General features: G+C 43.4%; 1 protein-coding gene across 1 annotated transcript in view; it reads left to right on the top strand.

Moving 5' to 3' along the window:
• The window catches only part of DLGAP1 (DLG associated protein 1), a 299,073-nt gene extending 283,323 nt beyond the window's left edge, over positions 1 to 15,750 (top strand). Inside the window, exons 9-11 of the mRNA XM_052660275.1 lie at positions 8,421 to 8,512; positions 12,480 to 12,632; positions 15,541 to 15,750. Coding sequence (XP_052516235.1) covers positions 8,421 to 8,512; positions 12,480 to 12,632; positions 15,541 to 15,750 — 455 coding nt within the window. The remainder of the gene's footprint in view (positions 1 to 8,420; positions 8,513 to 12,479; positions 12,633 to 15,540) is intronic.
• The last annotated feature ends 3,062 nt before the right edge of the window (positions 15,751 to 18,812 follow it).

Raw genomic sequence — 18,812 nt, 5'->3', positions numbered from 1 at the left:
ACAGCCTCCCTTCCCCCGTAAAAAACCAACTGCTTAATGGGAACCTGAGATTCAGATTTGGGGCCTGGGTTGGTTGCAGTCACCCTTCTCTCTAAGAGAGTTGAAGTAACAAAGTGATAGTCGCTCAGTCACATCCAACTCTTTGTGACCCCATGAACTGTAGCCCTCCAGGCTCCACAGTCCATGGGATTTCCCAGGCAAGAATACTGGAGCAGGTAGCCGTTTCCTTCTCCAGGGATCTTCCTGACCCAGGGATCAAACCTGGGTCTCCTGAATTGCAGGAGGACTCTTTACCATCAGAGCCACCAGGGAAGCCCTGAAGAAAAAAAAAAAAAAAAGAGTCATCCAATTTGCAGGAATTATTCAGTGATCAGTTATTTTATGCTGCTATCATCCTAATTCTGAATGCTGCTTCCTAGGGATCTTGTTTGTGGCCTTCCAGGACTGGAAAACACTGCTTTCCCCAAAACTGGACAAATGTACTTAAGGAAGTCCAGAAAGAAAACAAACACTTACAGTCACGGCTCTCCAAAAGTCGAGCTATAAATTCTTCGGGTGTGGGGAGCTATCCTTTTTCCTGATAAAATGAAAGCAGCGTGAAGACTTTGGTTCTTGGGTTAAACCTTCCTCCCTAACAGTCGATGGTAGGTTTCTGGCTCAATAACAAACTAAAAGAAATCTGCAGTGAGCAAGGGAGCCATAGCAGCTGACAGAATGTTCCCGCAGCTCTCGAAGTAAACCGACCCGAGCTTGTCTCAGACAATGGGCCCTTGTGTGAAACAGCTGTCCCAGGGAGATGCTCCCTCACGCTGTTGGAGAGGGCCTGCATGTTACAGGGATCCGTCTGGTTTTATCTGACCAGGACGAAAAGCCCAGATGGAGTGCAGGGCTCCCACCAGGAATGCAGTCCAGCACGGCCAGCTCCAAACATGGGCTCGAGTTTCAGTGGCCCCAGGATGAAATATACTGGTTGATTGTGCTTGGAAATCTAGCTTTGCCTCATGAACTGTGGACAACTTCTATGTGGAATTTTCAGGCTTTATCTGAAAGGAAGGGATAAACCCAAAGCATGTGTGGGAGGGAGACAGATTAGTAACACTTTCTTTTGCCTGGTAATAGCATCCCCCATTACTGAAACTTTACCTTGAGTCCCCTAGAAGGCCTGGGAGCCTTGGCAGCGAACGTCCGGCCGGTAATGAAACCTGAAATGGGGTTTGCCAGGTTTTAGGTTGAGTTACAGTGGGGAAGCTGTGCACAGTCATCGCCTCAACCGTTGACGGGTGCCATCCCAAGCTTGCTCTGCCCAGGGTTCCTGTGGCCTCTCTTCAGCCTGAGGACTGGTGGGTGTCAGGCACAGGAGCATGCTGTGATTTCTGTAGCTCAGCTGCCTTAAGCCTTGAGTGCTTCTAAGTGGGTAAGGTGGGTGCATCCTAGCTCCTTCCGGTTCTAGTCTCATCTTTCCTTTGAATTGACCTTCGAAAGGTCCCTCCCCACCTCCATGCCCCAACACACACACACATGCACATACACACACAGGCTTACATGTTTTTTAAGGTCTAACCAACCTGAAATTAGTGACCACAAAGGAAGTGGCAGTAATAAAAAAAAACTGGGTGCAATGTGTCTGATGTTTAACCTTCCAGAATGCTGGGTGCATTTTACTCTGCACAGTGCTGGGCACAAAGAGGAAAGTGTTGGTGCTGGTCTGGGCATCCTTTTGCAGGTGTGTTTTACTGGGAGTGATCTGAGGCTGAGAGGCTCAGAGGCATGAAGGCAGGGAGAGGTAGAGATGGGCAGAGGGAACCAGGACCATGACCACAATTCCCCATTGCTTTCTCCAACCATAACTATTTCTGTGGAAGATCATTGGAATGGGCTTCAAATGCAGTTTTTAGTCTTTTCATATTCCCAAGGGAAATGTTGACTCATTTCATCTCATTCCAGTTTCAAAGGCTCAAAAACTGTATCTGTCTATGTGATGTGGATGCTGTTACTAGTTCATGGCTGATGTCAATGGAGACATGGATGGGAACATAAGCATCTTTTACAAGTAGGACTCCTGAAGTAAGAGTCGGGGAAAAATAAAATTAGCTGAGTGTTTGAAAACTTGCTCTTTACAAACAAAATAATATTTCCCCCAGGGCTTAGCCCCATGGAAGCTCTGGTTTTTGTCCACGAGATAATTTCTACTTGAGAATTCTATTCTTTGTTCATTAACCTTTAATAAATTCATCATTCTTTATTCATTTAAGTTTTGGCTCCTTTAAGAAAAAAAAAAGTGCTCCTGTTACATTCAGAGCAGCTGTTGTCAGCCAGGAATGAAACAGATCCATGTTTTCTGTGTAGACCTTTTATTGACAGCAGCTCTGGATCACAAATGTATTTGAGAAACAGCTGGGCAGTTGGTTGGCAAAATTCTTTTCCATGAGGACACACTTGTAAATAAAAACATCTCTGCGTGGGTAATCTGACTTGAAATCACACAGATTTTGGTCTGACAAATCTACATGACAAATCCACCCATCTATGTGGGTGGATCCACTCTTTTAAAACTTCCTTTTTCCTCCTCACTCCTAAAGTCTAAACCATGGTGGAGGGAGGCCAAGTGAGTAAAAAGAAGTCAAAAGTTTACGATAAGGAGGTTTAATTCATCCAGAGGCATGTTCCACTTTATCCCAAATGGCCTGGCTCTTCCAGCCAGAGTCAGCACAACTAGTATTATAAACAGAAAACCATGAGGAACAATCTTGCCTAGAAAATCCCATGGACAGAGGAGCCTGGTGGGCTACTGTCCATTGGGTTGCAAAGAGTCAGACATGACTGAAGCTACTGAGCACACAAGAGGAACAATAACCCAACCAAGACTGTATTAGCTAATTAATTAATCAAGATTGTAATGAAAAAGTGGTGCTGGGCACAGTAAAATCTTAAAGAAGTGCAACGCTTAAGGCCTGGAATCTTACCATTAATTTTTCAGGTTAACATAAAGTTTACAGATGAGTCAGTTCACTTCGAAACTTACACCTTCTACAGATATCAGAAGTTACGTTGGCTGAGTCCATGCCATTGAGGGGCTCCTGGTCTGGTTAGAAAGCCAGACAAATAGATGATGCTAGAAAGAATTTGGAGAGGGCAGAGACAGAACTGTGCACAGGAATTTGAGGTGCAAAGACAGGGAGAGGTTCAAGGGGTGGGGCCAGTGGGCAGGGTCAATGTCGGCGCAAGGCAGGAGGCACCCTCAGTTCAGTGTTTAGCCTGAGCAAAGGCACTGTGGAGAGACCAGCTTTGGGAAATTGTGGGCCTAAGGCATCATAGGAGTGGGCAGAGGTGAGGTTAAACAGGTGGCCCATTAAAAGGAGTTTCTCACTTATCTCAGGGATGATAGAGGAACACAGAACAGTTTTAAGCATGAGAATTGTATGAAATAAGAACACCCTCTGGCTCCCTCAACAAAGCCAAACCTCCAAACTGGCGAGGAGGGTTGATGGAGCCTTTAGCCCTAACTGTAAGCAACTAAAGTCGCCTGAAGGGGATGTGGATTTGGGGACACAAATCCAAAGAGGTGTCTAGCAAGTGCTCAGACATGCTACAGCAGGGGCTGGTATAACCCCAGTTACAAATCTGAGCAAAATAAACCTCTTTTACAGAATAGCTGAACCCAGGAGCATGGATGAGATCTCTCGCAGGACTCAAGGGAAGTAGACTCAGGACCGAGTGTTGTGTTCAACATTCCAGAGGTAGAGGGAAGAGGGAAGCCAGGCCAGGACCAGAGAGCCCTGTGAGTACCCAGGGGGCTGAGATTCCCTTGTGCCAAACACAGAGGACCAGAAGTGGGGGGAGGGCAGGGAGAGCCAGACTGAAAGGAGGAAGGACCGCTGGGAGCTGAGGATGCAGAGAGCAAAGGAGTCTGCCCTTTGAAGAATCCAGCATCTACCAGGATGTATTCACATGCTCTGGCTGTCGTGACCAAGTACCACCTGGTGGTCTGACCAACAGAAATTTTTTTTGTCGTAGTTTTGTAGGCTAGAAGGCTGAGATCAAGATGCCAGTTTCTCCCAAGGCCTCTCCCGTTGGTTTGGTGTTCCCTCTGTGTGTATCTACGTCCTAACTCCACTGTCTAATAAGAACACCAGTTGTATTAGACGAGGGCTCACCTTAATGACCTTACTTTAACTTAAGTACAGGTTTGAAGGCCACCTCCAAATACAGTCTCGATCAGAGGTTCTGGAGGTTGGGATTTGAACAGATGACTTTGGGGAGGAATAGAAGTCAGCCCATAACAGGGGAGGAGAGGGGATTACGAGATGGGGGAGGACTTTTCCCTTAGGATGGGAGAGACTTGAGGCAGCTCCCAGGTCTCTCAGGTAAAGCTCTCAAGAGGGGCTGAGATGGAAGAACAACCATGAGGGAGTGGGACCAGGATACAGGAAGATGGGAGGGGTGGATGTGGAGAGCTATTTAGCACAGGGGTGGGTGTCAATTTTGAGCTGATTCCATCAGGAATGAATGGCAGTACTTCGGGCACCTGACATCTCTGATGCTGGCCGCATCACTGCTCATCCTTCGTGCAAAACCTCCCCTCTTTAGAGCTTTAGGGGACCATGGGGGTGGGCAAGTGTCAGGAGAGGCAGAACACTGAGAATATTCATGCCTGATTCCTTCCATTTTCTTCATCTCATAGGAGACAAGGTTTTTGCTAAAGACCAGGGAGCAGGGATTCAGTTGCCAGTGAATGAGAGTCAGAAAAGGAGGGTCAGGGAGGGAGTGGACCAAGACCATCTCCAAGGACTAATGATCAACAGCAAGAGACACACTGAGTTTGGATCCCACGGATTTGAATGGCTCTAAACCATGTGGCGAAACACTGTTCCGCAAGAAGGGAGGGCCCTGCATGTATGTATCTGGTCTGCTCTGTACCTGAAGATGGTCCTTGTTTGCCTGGAGCAACTGTGGCCCCCGAGGAGAGTCTGATCTTTGATTTTGCAAGTTCCTTTTCTGCACAGTCTCCAACAGAGTGGTCTAGGAGTCCTTGGTTAAGATTCTGTCTCCTCTGTGTCTCTGTCAGTCAGTTAACCACTGTTCTAGCTCTGATAGGTAGGGAGCTATGCCAGACTCTACAGATAGGGACGAAAATCTGGGGCCCTGGAGAATTGTTATGGATTCCTTATATACACAGAGACATGATTAAAGACATGGTTCGCCCACTCCTTGACACTTGTCTAGGTCTGCCTGCATGGCAGCCACCAAAAAAGAGGACATTCAATCAGGCCACACTGTTGGGAAGAGAGTTTGGAGTGTGAAGATTTGCAGGAGAAATAATCCCGTTTGGAAATATATCACCTTTTGTTTCCCCGGTAAATGACCAAGAATGTCAAAAGGATATAGGAGTTATAATTCCTGCTACAGCCTAAGGATTTTCATACATGATTTCATCATATCTACAGTCTACAATCCTAGGAAGATATTATTATGATCACTCAGCAGATAAAGAGGGCAGAGTCTGAGTACAATAAATTCTCCCAGGATATGTAGCTGATAAATGGCATTTCAGATTCCAGTGCCTGTGCTTTTTCTGCTATGTTACACAGAGGAAGTTAGACAGGCAAGGAAGCAGACCAGGTGAATCAGGTGTAGGCAGCTGGGTCTGGGAGGTGTTCACCTAGTCTGACCGCTGTAGAACCTTCACCGCTGGTGGGACAGCCAGATGGACTCCTTTGAATTGATAGGTAGTGTCCAGGTTGAAGATATTAAAAATATGTCTGTTCTGCTCTCTCTCTCTTTTTTTAAGTGAGTTCCATTTAATTATTTATGTATTTATTTTTGGCTGCGCTGGATCTCTGTTGCTCTGTGCGTGTTTTCTCTGGTTGTGGCGAGCAGGGGCTACTCTTCATTGTGGTGGTTGGACTTCTCGTTGCTGTGGCTTCTCTTGTTGTGGAGCATAGGTTCTAGGGTGTGTGGGCTTCAGTAGCTGCAGCACATGGGCTCAGCAGTGTGGCGCACACAAGCTTAGCTGCTCTGCAGCATGTGGAATTTTCCCAGACCAGAGATGGAACCTATGTCCCCTTCTTTGGCAGGTGGATTTTATCCACTGCACCACCGGGGAAGTCCTCTGCTCTGAGTTCTAACATGCTGATGGGGGAGCTGTCATAGTCAGGAAGCACTGGGTGTTTGACTGCTTCCAGTCCCAGTATCTCTAAGTGAATGAGTTCCCAGACTCCCCATGGACTGTCTCTGCACCAGCTTTTATGGAAACTCCACATATCTTTGCAGCCTCCTCTGGGGCTGTTTTGGCCTTGGCGTTGACTGCCAGCCCAGTCCCTGCAAAGTTCACTGCCACCACATACAGTAAAAAAAAAACAAAAAAGGGGGCTTCCTTGGTGGCTCAGACAGTAAAGAACCCACCTGCAATACAGGAGACCTGGGTTCGATCCATTTTACATATAAGAAAACAGAGATTAGGTGACCGTCCGGAGCAATGAATGCTAAGTTTTCCAGAGAGGACCCTCAGCCAGCTCAGGGCCTGACCCTTTAGCTTCTGTGATACCCTGCTTCCCCCATGTCCTTTCTGCTTTGGGGTGTTGAGAGATGGAGGGAGGTGACATTATGTATAAAATAGGTAACTGATGAGAACCTATTGCATAGCACAGGGAACTCTACTCAATGCTCTTTGGTGACCTGAAATGGGAAGGAAATCTAAAAAGGGGGATATGTGTATATGTATGGCTGATTCACTTTGCTGTACAGAAACTAACACAATATTTTAAAGCAACTTTACTCCAATAAATTTTTTAAATTAAAAAAGAAAAGGGAGGAAGGCCTCACAGACATGATAGATCAATTAAAGAGGAAAATGCAACTATTCCAAAAGATTCTAAAAGCAGATAGACTGAAAAAAACCCAACACTTAGGCCTGAAGAACTGTGCCAGATGCTCTCAAGGGGGACCCCAGCTCTCCCTAGGGAGGTGGCCTCTGCACCTCAGCCTCATGGTGTTACTGGTGACTTCCCAAGTCCAGAAATGCCTGGGTTACCTGTATATGCGTGCTCAGGCACTTCGTCTCTGTGACTATGGACTGTAGTCCGCTTGGCTCCTCTGTCCATGGGGATTCTCCAGGCAAGAATACTGCAGTGGGTTGCCGTGCCCTCTTCCAGAGGATCTTCCTGACCCAGAAACGTGTGTGAATTATTTGGGTAGAGAGCAGTGGTGGCCCGCAGGAACCATTATCCAGCCTGGCAGCCTTAAACTAACAGAGAAGCAATTCACCAGGAAACCCTGAGCCAAACGACATTGCTTGTCCTTCTGTTGTCTTCTCAGTCTTTGTGGGGAATGAGGTCAAAAAAAGGAGATCTAATTCCACTCTGAGTCTCAGACACGGTAAAATCAGAACAAAACTACAGCAGCAAAAACGTTGCTTCAGTCCCATAAAATCCCTCCCAGCCCCAGTGAATAGCTTCAAGTGGGCAAGTGCTCCTGGGAGGCCCGCCTGCTCTGTTTTTCTCTGTGGCCGCCTCTCCCCTTCCTTCCTGCCCGGTGGTGGTGGATGGCCGGGCTTCAGCCGAGCAGTCCCCACCAGGCGGAGCGAGCGCCTCTGGGATAATCCGGAGCTTGGGATGCTCAGAGATGCTCAGGGATGCTCCGGGCAGAGGCTCCGCCCCGCTCAGCTCTCCCACTGCTGGAAGGTTCTCCACTTCGACTTCACTCAAGTCAAGAAGTAGCTTGCAAAGGGGAGGATTTTCAGCACAGTGCACAGGGAATTAAACTTCTCTGAACAATAACGCTGGTCCGTGGAGTGTAAAAGCTGGGACAGTGCTGGCGTTCCCTAGGCAACGAGCTGAAAATGTTCACTCCTTACAAAATCTTTCAATTGGCCAGGCTTTCTTTCCCGACAGTCCCAGTGGCTGAGCTCCGGAAAAATAAGGCAGGCTGTGGATGGGATTTGGTGAGTGCCATGAGATCCCTACCCCCTGCAAGTCAGGGCTGCTTTCCTTGTGTTTGGATTCGGATTAGAAAAACAAGCTAGCAGACCGTGACTACTGACACAAATAAATCCCTAACCGGACTGGTAAACACTGGAAATGCATCCTTGCACTAAAAGGGATAAAACAAAGCAGAACTATTTGCCTCCTCTCCTGGTAACATCCAGCGCTGTGATGGAAAACTCCGTTATCCCTAAGAAAGATGCCTGGTGAGCATGTGGGTTTTTCCAAGCTGGTTTTCTACTTTAGCTCGGGAGTCGCTGTTGCATAGACACGCAGAGCGACTGCACGACCTGGCTGTGTGTGTGCGCGCGGGCGCGCGCGCGTGCGTTCTGCATGCGGTCTTCCCTAATTACTACAGCGCAACTTCCTCTTTGCTTTGCCAGACTAAGTCTCAACAATGAGACATCATGTGTAAACTTCTTGTCTGTTTGCTTTTTTCAGTTCTAGGGAAAATCCGAACCGCAGTGGGCAGTGCCCAACTTCTTATGGCCCAGAAATTCTACCAGTTCAGAGAACTGTGTGAAGAAAACCTGGTAGGTATCTTTCCCTGTCCATACTAGTTTTCTCCGCTCCTCCCCATGAGAAGACCATGTGGTCAAGACCAGTCCAACTAAAGTAGAACCAAGCCAGGGCTCATTGGACTCTCTTAACCTGACAGAGAGAATTTTCCGATGAATCATATATTTCCTGCTTTTTCTTAAAATTAAAAATATCTATCTTTTAAAATAATAAAAAATATTAAATAATCTTCGAAGAAAGAATCCGATCAAGTTATCAAGTTAAAACTCCATTTCCTTTTTTTTTTTTTTTTTCCTGGTTGCTGAAGATTTTCTATTTTCCTGGCCTCCTGACTTTATTATTCTTACCCAACTGGAGCAGCCTGATATTTCAAACATAATATTTCAGAAAAAAATAATTTTGGATAACGAGTTTCTTTCTGAAGTAGCCATTGGGGCCTTTTTCCTTATCAGAGTGCTCTATTTTAATTTAAGAACTGGAGGTGGAAGGTGTCAGAAAGTGTAGCTTTGATCTCCATGAGAACAATGAATCATTCATCTTTCTTGGACACACAGAAATGAAATAAAGCAGAACAAACAGACAAAACCAGTATTAGCAGCAACAACATTTTTAAAAAACTGTCAGCAAAATGCAAGGCCAAGAGCTTCCTCACATTTTTTTTTTTTAATTCTGCCATCTCCACAAATGTCTTGCCACAAAAATAGCTTTTATTGGCCAATTAATGATCAAGCTACATCTGTGTGCTCAGTCCCTCAGTTGTGTCCAACTCATTGCAACCCTATAGACTGTAGCCTGCCAGGCTCCTCTGTCTATGAGATTCTCCAGGCAAGAATACTGGAGTGGATAGCCATTTCCTCCTCCAGAGGATACCCCTGACCCAGGGATGGAAACTGCATCTAAAATAAAGAAAATTAAAATCAATTCTTTTAATCTTCTGGAAAGTTCAAAACACAATCATTTGTGATCTGATTGACCCAAACTATGATTTTTTTTTTTTTTTTAGCGTTCTAACTACATCTTGTTGTTAACAAGGACAAATACAGACTGAATGGGATTTGTTTAGACAAGACTCAACCAAGAGCAGATATAAAGTCTGCACAAGTCAGTGCTCTTATCCCCCTTCACCAGGCTTTTCTTTGTGAAACCTCTTTCCTGCCTCCTCACCCTGACCTCCCATACCCATAGTTTGTTTTCCCCTTCCTCAGCAAAAATGACCTGACCCTTCTTTCACCTTCTCAGAAATTCTATTCTGAATTATGAGATAATATATATTAGTAAATGTATTGATCAGTGATTTAACAAATATTTTATTGAGCTTCACTATGTGTCAGGTACAGAATTCCTTCTAATTTGTAAACTTGCTCACGTGTCACAGATCTTAATTCATATTATTCTTTAACTCTTTAAATTAAAAAGTTCATATAAAGCCATATTTCTCAAACTGGCCCTCGTTATCTTGCTCATCCTCTATCGCCTCTGACCTCCAAGTGACCTGGTTCAGACTGAAGCAGGTTTCACAACTACTTCTTGTGCTGGGTGTCACAGGAGCCACTGATTAAGAGACTGGCTGAGCACCCAGGCTCTTTCTCTCTGCTTCCCCATTCATCCCTTGGATGATGAGGGGGCGAAGAGATTCTTGGTGGGAAAGGAACAAATTTCCCTTGTTACTACAGAGTTAAATGCTATCACAGTTTAACAACAAGGCTTGTGACCTAGAAGGCTTTAGTGAACTTCAAGGTATGAGCAATTTAGCTTTTAATTACAAATAAGATAAGGTAATATATTGTGAGATCATAAAACTCCAGCTGACAAGTACTTTGTCAAAGTTATTATCTGTCTATTCTGAACCTAGATATAAGAAACATTGGAGTTTACTATATCAAAATGCTACAGAGAAGCCCTCTTGTTAATTCAGGTGTCACTGGAATAGAGTTTAACAGTGAACCAAATACTTACAAATTTTAGAATTTAATTATTCCAATGAACTATGGGTAGTTTTAAAAGTATAAGTTTATAAATACATTCTTGTATTTATTTTGAAGTCAGACCAATAATACTCATCCATCAAAAGGCTAAAAAGTATTTTTTCCAGTCTGTTAACTTTGATGGTCACTTACCCTGTGCTTTCTGAAGTTCTGATGATGTCATTTCTTTAGGGTTGTTTTAAAAGTAAGAACGGGCCTCAAGTTATTATATGGCATGAGATTTCACAGTCTTTCCAATTGCCTGGGATACCCAGAGGTAACCAAATGGAACCTCAATAGAAACCTCTGATAAGTATGAGCCCCACCTATCTGCCCATGAATCCCTTTAACTATTGTTGCTGGTAGTAATACCTTCAGTCTCTTAGTTATGGTTTTTATGTCTCAGATCATATAAATTAGAGGTTCCTACTCTCTAGTGCTTGTCAGGGATATGTGAATGAGGGCAAAGAAAGTCAATCCACACATTGAAGAATCTTTAATATTATCTAGCAAATACACAGAAATCTATGTTTACATACAGACAAGCGTTCTCACATTTGCCGTATTAATGAATTTAAAGCCAATTCATTTCCAAAAGATTATGTCCAAGTACTTATATGATAAAATGACTTCCAATATTAGAAATATCTTAATTGTTAAACACACAATACTTTGAAAATCTAATTCTTTTATTACTTATCACTTGTTTGCCCTATTATTTCACTCAAGGTAAGTATTAAAATGAATCTTATTTTAGATTCCTTATCTGTTCTCTGAGTATGTTGGATCCCATGGAGTCAAATACTGACTCTAATAACAACAGACTGTATTTTTTGGTAATATGGTATTTTCATTTAAATATAGTTTTAAATGCATTTTGGCATATATCACACATTCTGGGTTTTTTCCAAATGTTTAGATTCCCCACCATACCATACTGATAGATGCTGTATTACAAAAGAATTTTACCTTGACATTGAGAATCACTGACTCAAATGTGTATAAAATGATTGTATAAAATTATTGTTTGTAGTGGAATTTTTTTTTTAAAGCCAAATTCATAGAGAGAGTATAAAGTGGTTGGCAAGGGCTCAGGGGTAGGGGATATGGAGGGGGCATTGGTAAAATGATACAGATTTTCAGCTATAAAATGAATGAGATCTGAGGATCTAATTAGAACATGGTGACTATGGTCGATAACACTGTATTGTCTAACTGAGCTTTGCTAAGAAAGAGTAGATGATAAATGTTCTCACACACACACAAAAAAGGATAAAGATGTGAGGTGATGATGTGCTGCTTAACTCGATGGGGAAGTCCTATACAAGGTGTGTCTCTATCAAATCATCATAGGGTACATTCTAAATATCTTATAATCTTATTTGTCAATTAGTCCTTAATAAAGGTGAATATATAGAGGGATATATATATATATATATATATATATAAAATATATGCATGTATGCTCAGTTGCTCAGTCGTGTTCGACTCTTTCAGACCCAATGGACTGTAGCCCAAGTTTCTCTGTCCATGGGATTCTCCAGGCAAGAATACTGGAGTGGATTCTCATGCCCTCCTCCAGGAGATCTTCCCCATCCAGGGATCGAACCCTTGTCTCTTATGTCTCCTGCTGAGGCAGGTGGGTTCTTTACCACTAGTGCCACCTGGGAAGCCCCATAAAACATATATACCTATAAAATATAAAATAAATAAATAGAAGTACCATCAGTGAGGAGGGCATGGCAACCCACTCCAGTATTCTTGCCTGGAGAATCCCCATGGACAGAGGAGCCTGGCGGATTACAATCCATGGTGTCACAAAGAGTCGGACACGACTGAGCGACTAAGCATAGCACAGCACGGCACCATCAGTAACTTCACTTTTCTTTCCTATCTGAAAACTAAAAGGAACTCATCCTCCTTTTGTTATTTGAAGTATTTGAAAATGCCGCGTTGATCCTGGGCTTGTCACAAACATCGCTTCTAAAGCATGACTATTTTTCTTTCTCTTGCACAGAATCCCAATGCTCATCCAAGGCCCACCTCTCAGGATCTGGCGGGGTTCTGGGACATGCTGCAGTTGTCCATAGAAAACATTAGTATGAAATTTGATGAACTTCATCAGTTAAAGGCCAATAATTGGAAACAGATGGATCCTCTTGACAAGAAGGTAGAACAATGTAGATTTTGTATGGTTCATTTAAAAACCTGCACAAACACTGGACAGTCTAAATAGGCTTCTGCTCTCAGTCTTGCTGTTTACAATGTGAAATGGAGCTGAAATCATATTAATTTCATTGTAATGACAATGTTTACATAGTAATCATTTGGGATATTATCTGTAATATGTTTCAGGCATATTTTTAAAGAAAAACCTGTCTGTGAATTGGAAAATGGGAATGTGGCTTTTTTTTTTTGTTAATTAAACTTTAAGTTAAACCATTTTAGTCACTGGAAGGAACTGCCTCCATTTTGCTTTTTAAACTAAAATAAATGACATCTTCAGTGCATGATTACATAGAGCAAGAGTACAACTTCCTTACACCCCTAGAACGTGTTGCCGAGAAAATAGGAAGCCCTGCAAACTAACCGACTTTTATAATCATTTCATAAATATAGTAATAAAGAAACCACTGTTGTTCAAGTCTAAAAATATACACACCGTATAGTTTCACAGTAATCATAAATGTTGGGATCTTTTTTTTTTAAAAAAAAAAGGTTTTACCTGTGGTTGATTTGCCTTGGGGAGTATTGCTCACTGGGTTCCTCATGCAAGAGCTTAGAAATAAAGACTCAAATTCTTTTACTTGAATTAATAAACTGCACTTTTCACATTTGATTACAGTGGCTCCACCAGGCTTGCCCAGGTATCCAATGTCTACCCTCTTAGGCTGACCGGAGATGCATGACATTTTTAACCCTTTGCTTTCCTACAGCCTGAGGTCAAATGATTCTGAGAGGTTCAACTTCCGAAGTCAGGCACAGCCATTTCTGTGATGCCTCTTCCTGATCCTTTCACCTATCAGTCCAGTCCATTCTGCTGCTGCCCATCATAATATCAGAGTTCTTGGAGTCCCTGGGCTCCCAGGAGAAATCTAGTGCTAAGGGCTGGTGCATAATTGAAGGGGCCACCAGTCTCATCGCTGTCCCTCATCTCTAATTCTATCACCATCCACCTGGCGGGTTTTGGTATGAAACATCAAAGTACCATTGATGCCTTGTGTGGCCTCTCACTGGGGTAGCCAAACATTTGCATTCATTCTAGTTTTCTTTAATCTGGGTTTAAAACTGTCTGCTAAACAAGCTTTTAAATTGGTCTGGTTTTAAGAAAACATTACAGATGTACACACATACTGGTAACTGATTTTCTAGAGCTGATCCATCTAATTACTTATTCATCAATTTTAAAAATTGTTGTTAAAAAAATAAACTATGCAAGGAAAGGAAAATATGACTAAAAAGTTTTCAACAATCGTACTTTCAAAAGTATCTACTGAGTGTCCCAATCATGAAGATTTTAAATGTCCAAAAGGAGTGAAGCTAAGAATTGATATATGGTACCTAGTGACAGTTATACTGTAAATCATTATTAACTTGATCACAGCTTTGCATCATCCCATGAACTGGAGGGGAAACAATGAACAAACGCAATCAGAGTTAGTGGAATACGGTTTGCACTCTGTGCTTCCTTTTTTTTTATCCACACGAGACTCCACCTTAAACAACTGCGGGGCTACTCGACTGCAATAAGGGTAACTAGGCACTCCACGAAGGCCAGCAAAGGAGGAACACAGAGAGTGCCCTTTGGAGAATCATGGAATCCATATTTTAAGATATTTCTAACATTTAGGTTTATGAGAATTTAAGGTATTTTGTTAAAAGATGAAATCATCAGATTCACATGGACCTTTTTGCAGCCTGAAAACTCGCTCTTTTTCCTAAAAATCCTTTGTGATTTAGATTCCCTTTTCCACTATACTTTTTTTTTTCCAGTCCAAGTTATGAATGACTTGTTTGTTTTTGCAGTAGCATTTAAAAATAGCCCACCAGTTTCTAGTTTGCTGCTGCTGGGGGTGTGGGGGAGGGGAGCAGGAATGAACTCTTTCAGTCTTGTGTTCAGTCTTCATGGTGCAATGTCTGTCCCTATGACGAAATAGCCTTCAGGGCCACCATGGTCACCCCGAGGCCCCTAATTCGTGATGGCCCAACAGGATGTTTTAGGAGCTGACTCCATACCCCCAAGGGTAGGAACTCCCTCCAGGGTGACCCTGCCGAGTACATCTCTGCGTGTCTGTGTGTGATGATGTGTAAATGGGTGTAATTCACTGGGACACCAGCAAAGCTAAACGAACACAGTTTTAACAATCGCTTCTTCCTCGTTTGGCTGTTTAGGTTTGGGTGGGCTCAGGGGAGAGGGCAGGGATGTTTTTAAACTCTGAACCCAGCTGGTACCACACGCTGCCGCCCTGCTTAGAGGGGGTGCAGAATCTAAGAGGCGACCGCTGCCCTCTCCTTCCCATCTCTGGCATTCGGAAGAGTCTGGAGCCTCCCGAGAAAAACCACAGTAAATGTGCTGGAAGCTGCAGCCTTTAGGTGAAGTGAGGGGCGAGGGGCGGGGGCGGGGGCGGGTTAGATTTTAAGTACCCATATCCTTCCCTTGGAGAGACTAGTTCTGCCCTCCCCCTTTACCCTTGGCCTTAAACTTCCCAGTATTTTTTTCCCTCATGCATCTTTTTGAAAACCCAAGCCAGAATACTAAGGAAAAAAATATATACATTTTATGTGCTCAGTCGCTCAGTCACGTCTCACTCTTTGAGACCCCATGAACTGTAGCCCGCCAGGCTCCTCTGTCCATGGGATTCTGCGGGCAAGAATACTGCAGTGGATTGCCATTTCCTTCTCCAATGCATATATATATATATATATGTAAATATGTATACAGTGTGCAGATCAGAACTAACTTAACCACCCTTAGGCTTTAAAAAAAAAAAGTGTGTGCTAACTACTGACCTATCCCAGTTTCCCCCAAGCTTGTCCTGAGAAGCTGTGTAATGTCCTGAACCTTCTGCTTTGATCAGGAGCGAAGGGCCCCTCCTCCAGTGCCCAAGAAGCCGGCGAAGGGCCCCGCGCCGCTGATCCGGGAGCGCTCGCTGGAGAGCTCGCAGCGCCAGGAGGCCCGCAAGCGCCTGATGGCCGCCAAGCGCGCCGCGTCCGTCCGTCAGAACTCGGCCACCGAGAGCGCCGAGAGCATCGAGATCTACATCCCCGAGGCGCAGACCCGGCTTTGAGGCCCCGGCCGCCGCGCCCCCGCCGCCGCCGCCGCCGCCGCCGCCTCCCCGGCGCCTGCCCACCCGCGTAAACGCGGCCCCTCTCTAGGTCACCCGCCAGCCATCCTCCGTCCTCCTCGAGCTAGTCCGTCCCTAGATTCCAGCAATATCCAACCGTAGGGTATCTCAGACATCCAGGATCCCGCCGGGGGATGGGGGGGTCCCTAGGGACCTCGCCGTCTTCCACGCGAAAGAAACTAGGGCTCCGATCCCCTTGATTTCCCCGACACGCTTCCTATTTTGGGCGAGCAGATTGGAGCGCTTGATGTCCAGCCTCAGACATCACATCCTGTCACCAGAGTCCGGGAATAACACACCGAGAGGGGACGAAGAGGGGCTGGGCGCGGGGGGGACCAGGATGTGTAGTGGGTGGGGAAAAGAAGCAAAATCTGCAGGTGCCCGGGGGGGGAGGGAGTGGGGTGCGGGTACCTGCGTCGCTCACAGCTGCACAAACTGCCTCACTGTTGTGTCATCAGTCACTGCTTCAAATGTCTCACTCAGCATAAGATTGTCAATTTGATCTTTCAGGGACATCCATCTATTCCGAAAGGCAATAAAACGAAGACAGGAAAGGCAAGACCAAGGAAGCACTGCTAGCTTAAGAGACTACATAAGGGATTTTTTTCTTTTGTCCTATTCTTAAGACAATTTAGACCTGAAGTGTTTTCTCAACTTTTCTTGTACTATGTATATTATATTGTTGTTGTGGTGGTGGGCGGGGGGAGGTCTTTAAAGGGGAAAGTGTTGGTTCCATTACTTTGTTAGTGTCCATCTTGGGGAGGGGGGAGCCTACCTAATTACACAGATAGAAGTACATCTCTGCTTACCAAGTGCTGTAAATGGCAGCCGGCCTGCTTTCTGAGAAGAGTCGGGATTTTCCCATCATCCCCTTCGAATGCTACACATTCGGTCTCTTTTAACCCAGTAGTTCATAGGGCAGACGTTTGTCTCCATCAGTCTTTCCTCACTGCTCCAGAGTCCTATTACACCCCCGAATCAGGATTTTGTCCTGTGTCAAACCCATCAAATAAGCATTCTGTCCCAGTAGACATGCTGTCTCATTCAAAGAGCAACCACTCATCTTGAGGTCCCAGGTAGAGAGAAAAGAAATTTGACCTGCAAGGTTCAGCAGCCACGTGGAGGGGGACAGCATCGCGGTTCCTAAACACTGAAGAGACCCAGGGATTTGGCAGAGAAGGTTGATTTTTGTTTTTAGTCATGATGGACAGCATATGACCTTTGTGGCCAGCTGAAGTTACCTTTAAATGCCCTTACTCCTAGCAGTTTAAACACTTAGAATGAGGTGATCTTACATGGTCACTGGCATTTTATCCAGCTCCCTAAAGTGTTAGAAATTATCATTGAAAAATGAAAGACTTTTAAAAAGATATATCAGATATACTTGCACCAGAGACGCTTTAAAAAATATATATACACTCTCATAGCCAGGTGCTAATTTTATTTTAAAAATTAAGAGAAGTGATGGGTTCTGGCAACAACTATTTTCATGGACATATTCTAAAACCACTAGAGAATTTGCTACCTCTCAGAGCCATTGATGCTTTGAGCTATCTTTATAAACAGGGCACAAACGTTTACTGCTGTGGTTTACAAGAAAAGGGCTACTAACTTATTTAAAAACAAACCAACTTTTAACTAGAGTGGACAAAGCACCTTTGAGTACTTTGTAAAATTGGAGCAGATAGAGAATTTCAGCTTCAAGTATTTTCTGGTTTTAAAAAGAATACACGTTTTCTTTACTCTGTAGCAGCCGGGAAGGTCACACAAAGTTTGTATCAAGTAAGGCCAACTGCCACCTTGGGTAGCCTATGGTCATGTTCAACCATGACAATGACTCAGAACTCACAGACTAACGTGAAGGAAACAGCATCCATTTGAAGACCCATGTTCCCATCCACAGCTCTGTGCCCTGAGGGAGAGATAAGATTTGGATGGAGAAATAGATTTCTAAAGATCATCCTACAATATTTTCTTTGGAAACTGGTTTAGCCCAGGATATTTTAAGAGAGACAAGAGGGGCCTATTTATCTTGTCTACGTGAATGGTATTTGTATATTCATAAGCTATTTTTGGTAAGAATTTTAAATCTTTTAGCAGAATGCCTACAGGCATCATGACCTTTGCCTTCCTTAAAAACACCAATTGTACAAACACTTTATAAAAAGCTAATTATTGATGTTAAGACATGACCCCACATAAAACTGCTTGTTGATCACTTGCCCTCTTAAGCCTGACATCCATGAGCATAACCCTTGTTACATTGTTCTTTCTGATGTAATTTGTAGAAATGTTTTTTAGTTAATAACAGAAAATGTATGTACCCTGAAAAATTACTTATTTTGTTTAACTTTGGTACAAAGGTGTTTGGGTATTTTCTTGGGGAGGGGGGAATTACAAAAGAAGTTTGTCTCCCACATCAAAAAAACGTTCAAAGAAATTAAGTATTTATTATATTTTTTGCAGATGTTTCCATACAACTCACATAACCTTTTTGTAAAGAGAGATGAAGAAATGGATTAAAGATTTTTAATATTTGAAATGGTAAATAGAACTAATTTATTTGTACTATATTTCTGTTATTTATAGATGTTTCCTTAATGTTTTACTGTGCATTACCACTTTAATTTAAGCCTTATCCTTGTGAATTTACCATTTCTTTTTAAAAACATGTCTAGATGCATATTTTAAATAACTGGAATGTAAATCACTAGCATATCTGAATTCCCAAATGTAATTTTTAAAAATTATTTTGGTTTGGAAGAAAAAAAAGATTCATTTGAAAGCTTTCAGATGGAGGGGTGGGGAACATTTTTATGGCTTTATGAATTGGAATTTCATAGGCTTATCTACCTAGATTGTGTGCGGACAAAAAAAAATTGTAAATAGATGAATGTTTCCCATAATGTAAAAAGAACTTAATAAAATAATTAATGCACTGCTTTCAGGTCTCTGTGTTTTCACTACAGAGTCCTGCTTTTTCCAGAATAGAAGTAATTGTCTTT

This window comes from Budorcas taxicolor, chromosome 22, assembly GCF_023091745.1.
Source record: "Budorcas taxicolor isolate Tak-1 chromosome 22, Takin1.1, whole genome shotgun sequence".
Lineage (NCBI taxonomy): Eukaryota > Metazoa > Chordata > Mammalia > Artiodactyla > Bovidae > Budorcas > Budorcas taxicolor.
Note: the sequence above shows the minus strand (reverse complement) of the source record. Positions and strands in the feature narration are given on the sequence as shown.